This window comes from Rhincodon typus, unplaced genomic scaffold (genome assembly GCF_021869965.1).
Source record: "Rhincodon typus isolate 14 unplaced genomic scaffold, sRhiTyp1.1 hic_rhity00010563, whole genome shotgun sequence".
Lineage (NCBI taxonomy): Eukaryota > Metazoa > Chordata > Chondrichthyes > Orectolobiformes > Rhincodontidae > Rhincodon > Rhincodon typus.
The window spans coordinates 1-7,550 of NW_025976201.1; the positions used below are offsets into that span (position 1 = coordinate 1).

Sequence of the window (7,550 nt, forward strand, 5' to 3'; positions counted from 1 at the left end):
AGGCTAGTTACCTCAGCACTGACCACGAAACCCAGGCTGTCCCCATTAGCCATCAGTAAGCTGGGCTGGCGTTGCCTGCAGACAGCGCGTTCACAAGAAGATCCAACTAACTGCCATGAGATCACACCAAGTGATCCACTTAATTTCTCACAGCACCCATTGGCTGAGGGATGAACATGGACCCCGGGGGAAATCTCCTTGAGGCTTGCGGGAGTGGCTCTTTTTTTAAAAACAGGCCGTGGCATAACGCTTTATCTGAAAGGGAAGGTCTCCAACAGCGCAGTGGTGGGTACGTAGAATGCGCTACCAGCCGTGGTAGTGGATTCAGATACTTTAGAGATTTTTAAGCAACTCTTGGATAGGCACATGGAGGATAGTAAAATGTAGGATATGCAGGGTAGCTTGATCTTAGTAGGGTAGTAGGTCGGCACAACATTATGAGCCGAAGGACCTCTACTGTTCTATGTTGTACGTACTCCCTTGGTACTGCACCTGAGGGGCAGCCTCGAACGTCGTTTTTTTTCCCACGTTCAGGACCTGGATTGAGATTTGAACTCTCAACCTTTTAAATTCAAAAGGTTGAGGTGTGCTTGCCCATTGAGCCACAATTACCAGCATTTTTTCAAAGACAAAAGCCAACAACAAAAAAATTATGGTACTGTACTTACGCCAAAGGACCTTCATACTTCATTATTTTGAAAGCACAGTCCCAGGTGTTCCTGTATTTATGAGCTTCCAGACCCTAAAGGAGTAGAGAGACGTTTTTATAATGCGGGACAGAACTGCATTTCACACGGTCACTGAGAGCTAGCCACTTGTCCCCTTCCCTCTGTGCCAAGGAGGGGGTTTCTACTCGAGTAGAGGTCCCATTCCAGAGGTACTGCTCTCCACCAGCCTCCCAGATTCCAGCAGTCAACCATCTAAATTCCACCTCTCTCGCAGTCTCTCCCCTGGCTCTCAGCGGCTTATCTGACTCATGCGGCACTAGAGCAGAGATCCCCCACAGCAGAAGCTGCCTCTCCTCGTCCCTGTACACTCCCTCCCCTCTCCCCCAACACCTACTGTCTTCGGCGATCAATCCCAGAGCCCATTGCGAGTTAGCTGGTCCAGGCCATTTCCCTCCCCATATCCCGAGTTACTGAGAGCCCCATCCATGGCAGGACAGGTCATACCGAGGAGCAAGCCTTCACACTGTGAGGACATGCGGTGAATTAAACTGAACGGTCATCACTGAAAGCAGGCCGTTTGGCCCATTGTGCCTCTGCTGACCCTCTGAAAGGGCAATCCTGGCAGTCCAACTGCTTGGTCAATTTTTCCTTTTCAAACGCTCGTCTGTTTTCAGTTTGGAAGCTCCTTTTAAATCTGCCTTCCCTTTCAGGCTGCGCATCCCAGACTGCACCGGCTCACTAAGTGAAGGAATTTTCTTCATCCCGCACCCCCTCAACCCCTGATGTCCTTGCACCAGATCTCACCCCATCTGTCACACTCTGGTCTCTAAATCCCACCCACCTCCACCCCCTGTCAAAACCAGAGTTTTCCAAAGTGGGGATGTGGTCGTGATCTTAAATTCAGGGGTCACGACCTCCGAGACAGGAAGTCTCAGGATGTGGGGAGATGAAGGTGGAAAGTCCGTGTGGGAGCTCTGACCAATTTGTATCGGCTGTGCTCCCAACTGTCCCCGCAGGCGCCAAGACCCTTTCCGAGCCTCGGAAGGGGGTGACGGAGCGGGGTTGGGGGGGGGGAAACGGATTTGGGAAGCTGATCCGGCAAATGGGAAACTCGTTTCTCCCTATTCGCAGAATCGAAACTCCTCGTGATCTTGAGCACCTTCATCAAAATCTTCGCCTTCTCCGATCTCCCCGTCCTTCCCCTGTACAACCTGCCCTTCATCCTGGTTACACTCTGCACTGAACCTTCTGGTTGGTGGTGGTGGTTCAGTTGGGGGTCTAATCTTTCCCACTTGTCACCACCCTCCCCAACGCCTACCCCCACCATCCTGACTGACCCAGTTACGTCCCCCCCCGCCACCGAGTTAACCAGAGAATGAAGATGCCTCTGTTGCTGGCGGTTGGTGGGTGGTATCAGTATCTCTGCTCGGGCAGGATCGAAGCCTGGTACCTGCATTCTGGTTTTCACCACATCCAGGGGAGTGTTGCCAAATACACTGGCAGCTCCGGCGATGGCCCCAAATAATCCAGTGACGACTGGGTTCATCTCCTTGGCTGGGTTATCCCCTGGCACAGGAGACAAAAGACCTGTCACAACTCTCCAGCAAGTGGACCGCGACCACCATCTCGCACTGCCGCACGAAGGCCATTCAGCCCGTTGGGACTGCGACAGCCCTCAGAAAGAGCAAATGGCCCCGTCGTCCTGCAATCGAGGCGGGAGGAGGCCATTCAGCCCCGCTCCGCCATGCAACAAGATCATGATTGTCCAACCCTGCTCCTGCTTTCTCCCATACTCTCTAAGAACCAGATCTAACTCTGTTTTCAATCACTTATCGAATTCCCTTTGGAAAGTTCCTCTACAATCTCCTTTTCCTGTCCTCTCAGGCAGCACATTCCATATATAGGCAGTTTCCCCATCCCATACAAATCCATTATCCTCATTTCCTCTCCTGTCCTCTCACCAATTACTTTAAATCCATTACTCTCTCTATCTCTCTCTCTCTCTCTCTCTCCAACTGACTCATCCTCTTCTTTTCATGGGATGTGGGCATCACTGGCAAGGTCACTATTTGTTGCCTGTTTCTAATGGAGTGCCCTGCCCAGCATTTTCAGTTCAGAGTCGACCACATTGCTGTGGGTCTGGAGTCATGTGTAGGCCAGACCAGGTAAGGATGGCAGATTTCCTTCCCTAAAGGACATTAGCGATCCAAATGGTTTTTTTTTTTTATCGACAGTGGTCTCCATTACTGAGACGAGCTTTCAGTTTCAGTTATGACTCCCACAGGTGCCAGTGGGAGCTCTGGGCCTTAATGACCATATCATGTGTGTTTGTAACACAGTCAAATAGATAGAGGGTCAAGCTGCACATCCTTCCAGGTGCCTAATGATGGCGGTAAGCATGGGAGACTCTCCTGGTCAGCCATGTTTGACACAGAAAGATGTCACGTTCCAGGAAAAACTATGGAACAGACATCAGTATGAGGCTTGTCAGCGTTGCAGAACTCTGGGAATGTGGGAGGAAGGAAGATGGCAGACTGGGATAAGACGGAGCTGTTCCTCATACCAAAGACATTAAGACCATGAGACTCAAAAGAAGTTGGCCATTCAGCCCATTGGGTCTGCTTTGCCATTCAATTAGATCATGGCTGATCCAATCATCCTAAACTTCACTTTCCTGCCCTTTCCCCCCGGAAAACCAGGAGGCGTGTGTTTGGAGTAACTTGTTGTAGGATTAGAGGGGACTTGAGGAATTTCTTTTCTCCAAGACAGTGGGTTGTGTCTGGAATTCAATGCCTGATGGGAGAGTGGAGACAGAATCAGAACACTGTCTCCCCCTGATGGCAGACACCTGTCACTGCTGTTGCTTTTCATTAGTTTCAGTCCCAGGTTACCAGGCAGGTCCCATGTGTGGGGTCCTCAGGGTGTGGGTCACTGAGCTTCTATCGGACAGAACGCACCGACAGGAAGGAGCCACTGCGCCAAAAGCCTACGGCACGTAAACAGGCCGTTCGGCCCCTCTGCTCTGTACTGGCCTTTCTACATCACACCATACAACTTCCCATGTCCTCTTCACCTTCCCCCTGCCAATCGATGTAACCTCCTAATCCCCTCTCCCTCACGTGCTTCTCCAGCTTCATGTTAACTCATCTCCAAGACTCGCTGTGCGGCTCTCGGGTAAAAAAAGAATTTAATGGCTTAAATCAGCGGGTGAGTAACTAGCGACAGCCCATGATGAGCCACAGGCATCTCCGTCACTAGAACACAGGCTTTTTGAGTTTGAGGGGGCAGCAAGGTGAGTCGGGGGGCAGGTCCCCAGACTACCTCAGGCAGGATGGGAATCAAACCCATGACGTTAGTGCCGCTCTACACCTCCCACTAACCTTCCAGCCAACTGAGCTAACCATCTGCCCGGCAGTGTAGCTGTTACCAATACGACTCTGCCTGTGCTGTGGTCACACTCCGTGTCTCAGATAGACGCTGCTCCACCATACCTTTGTACCAGTTCTTCAGCGAGGTCATGACAAAGAACCGGATGGCTTGGTTCGATCCCTGCTTCAGGATAGTTGCTGTTAATCCCTGGTAGGTGCCTTTCAGACCTGCACAAGTCAAGGAGACACAGAGACAGACAGGTTACAAACGGAACCAGTCACCCCTCTGGGTACTTACGTGTTGAAATTTAAGGATCCAATTCACGTCACCTGACGTTCGTGCCATTCACAATCCCTGCACCCAAAGCCCCCTCTGCCCCTTGTACAATACACTAGAGTAACTCACCAATGCCCACCTCCAGCATAAACCCACAGACTGGTCCATTCATAGAAAGTAGCATCATAGAATCCCTACAGTGTAGAAAGAGGTCGTTCAGCCCATCTGGTAGGTACTGACCCTCCAAACAGCATGCCACCACATTTCCCATGGCCAATTCACCTCACCTGAAAGGAGGAGCACAGTTTAAAAGGAGAGGGATGGCAGAACGCTATGGTGCAGAGGGACCTGGCTGACCTGCCTGATACACGAGTCATAAAAGGTCAATGTGCAGCAAGTGGTCAGGTAGACAAATGCAATACTGGTCTTTATTGTAAAGGGAATGGACTATTCAAGTACAGCAGCATGGCTACATGTGTACAGGACGTTGGTGAGACAGTTCTGTACCTGGAGTACCGAGTAAATTTATTTACGGAGGAGTATACCTGCACAGGAAGCAGTTCAGGGAAGGGCTGATTCCTGGAATGTAGGGTTTGTGTTATGAGGAAACGCTGAGCGGGTTGGGCCGATATTCCCTGGAGTTTAGAGGCATGTGCGGAGGAAGCTCAGATACTAAGAGGATGTTACCCCTCGTGTGGGAATCTGTAACTAGGGGAAACAATTTCAAAATAAGACATCATCCACTTCAGATCAAGGAATGGAGAAACCTCTTCTCCTGGAAGGTCTCTGGCCTTTGGAATTCTCTTCCCAGTGAGCAGCATGGCCTGGTCATTGAATAGGTTCAAGGCCAACTCAGACAGCTATTTGATTGGCAAAGGGGTCAAGGGTTATCAGGCAACAGGCAGGAGAGGGGATTGAAGGCCACAATCAGCTCAGCCATGACGTACTGGGAGATTTGAAGGGCCAAATGGCCAGCTCCTGCCCCTGGACCTTATGTTTCCATGTTTGTGAAAAGTGTGTGACTGAGTTCACTTGCAGTAGGGATGGGGAACGGGTGGTAGGGCCAGGGACGGAGTGTAGGGCCGGGGATGGGGTTAGGGATAGGCACATGGTTAGGGTTGGGGTGGGGCCAAGTTAGGGATAGGGATTGTGAGCATGAGATGGAGCAAGACAGAGAAAAGATGCACTACCCTCGCCTCCCACCCCTTGCCCCTCCCAAACAAGACGGCAGAGACCTGGAAACACTGGTGCTGAGGAATGTTCCAGTGGGGAGCTAGGGCAATTCACGGGTCACTGGCAATGCTCGCTCTAAGCTGTTTGGCTGCATGCTCCGATATTCTGTGCATGGTGATTGGTGTCGGTACACCCAAAGGTGCCATTGTGTTCCAGTCCCAGAAGTCACTATCACACACAACCCTTAGAGACCTGTGCACTCAGTAAGAAAATTACTGCAATCCGGGTAGGTTTTGGATCTATTCCCATCTCCTCCTACACCCACCCCACCACCACAACCACCAGCCCCCACCCCCGCCCCACCCCCACCAAACTCTCAGTAAACAGGCAGGCAGCACGGTGGCTCAGCGGTTAGCCCCGCTGCCTCACAGCACCAGGGACCCGGGTTCGTTTCCAGCCTCGGGTGACTGTCTATGTGGAGCTTGCACGTTCTCCCCGTGTCTGCGTGGGCTTTCCTCCAGTTTCCTCCAAAGATGTGGGGTTTAGGTGGATTGGCCATGCTAACTTGACCATTGTGCCCAGGGATGCGCAGGCTAGGTGGGTTAGCCATGGGAAATGCAGGGTTACAGGGATGGGGTGGTGGATTTGCTCTTCGGAAGGTCGGCGATGAGCCGAGTGGCCTGCATCCACACCATAGGGATACTATGAAACCTCCCTCATCAGAGGCTCCACACACTTCAAAAGCATTCCAAAAGCCAGGTGGAATTAAAGGCTGAACGATAACCATCCTCTTCAACTTAAAGTCTTCGCACAGAGCGCGGCTAGATCCAATTAAGGGGCAAAAAAAATCCCCAAAGAACTGTGGATGCTGGAATTCAGAAACAGAAATTGCTGGAGAAACTCAGAACTGAAGGAGGGTCACTGGACTCAAAACATTGACTCTGCTTTCCTGCTCTGCAGATGTTGCCAGACTTGCTGAGTTTCTCCAGCAATTTCCGTTCTTGTTTCCAATAAAGGGGCGATGTTTCCATCTCACAACCAAGGTCAGGTTGCACCACAGCTCAATTCTACTCTGCGACTCAAGGTCGTTAAATGGGTTAAGACCATCAGACGGTGACTGGAATGGAATTTTACTGGTTGACAACTGGGAAGCTGAGCAGAGGGACCGCCATTATTCTGTTCACCACCAGAGGGAGGACCTTCGGGGAAATGTTCCACAAGAGCTAGGAGCAGGAGGCCACTCAGCCCCCCTCAAGCCTGCTCCACCATTTAATACAAACATGGCTGATCTCCTCTCAGCCTCAACTCCACTTTCTTTTCCACTCTCCATGACCCTTCAACCATTACTCATTAAAAATCTGTCTCTTTTCTTAAATTTACTCAAAGGCCCAGCGTCCACTTCAATCTGAGGTAGTGAATTCCACATGGAGAAGTAATCTCTCCTCATCTGTGTCAAATCTGCCGTCCCTTATCTCTCAGTTCTAGACTGCCCCACAACAGGAAACATCTTCCCTACACCTACTTTGTCAATCCCCGTTACTATCTCACATAACGGGAGTTTTGAGGGTCACTATTACAGACATTTCTGATTTACTTAACGGAGTAGATTTCCATTCCCCACGCCTCCGGTGAGGATTTTAGCTCAAGTGTCCCGCTCAGTGGCTCATGGCCCCATGTTACCGGATCTGTTCCCAGTTAGGAGCCTCCCCCTAAAAACTGCCAAGGCTACAGGCCCATTGTGTCCACACCGGTCATCCCAAAACAGGCCATTCGGCCTACATGCTCCATGCTGGTGTTTCTGCTCATCACGATCATCCAACACTGCCACCATATTGTGTTATTCCTTTCTCCCTGGTGTATGGCTTTAGTCACAATCACTCTCAACTGCTCTCTGAAATGGCTATAGAGTCAACTGGTTGAAGGATTGGCAACCCATTACCCTCCCCATTACTCTCCCCATAACCCATTACCCTCCCCATTACTCTCCCCATAACCCATTACTCTCCCCAGTAATGCTCATAACCCGTTACCCTCCCCAGTAATGCCCATAACCCGTTACCCTCC

General features: G+C 50.9%; 1 protein-coding gene across 1 annotated transcript; it reads right to left on the reverse strand.

Annotated features, from left to right (window-relative positions):
* Positions 1-87: 87 nt before the first annotated feature.
* LOC109924830 (tricarboxylate transport protein B, mitochondrial-like) lies at positions 88-7,317 on the reverse strand. Its single transcript, XM_048594530.1, has 4 exons — positions 7,266-7,317; positions 4,160-4,264; positions 2,119-2,234; positions 88-742 (listed from the first exon to the last, which is right to left on the reverse strand). The coding sequence occupies exons 1-4, from the start codon at positions 7,315-7,317 to the stop codon at positions 665-667; spliced, it is 351 nt and encodes a 116-aa protein (XP_048450487.1). The 3' UTR covers positions 88-664.
* Between the last annotated feature and the right edge of the window lie 233 nt (positions 7,318-7,550).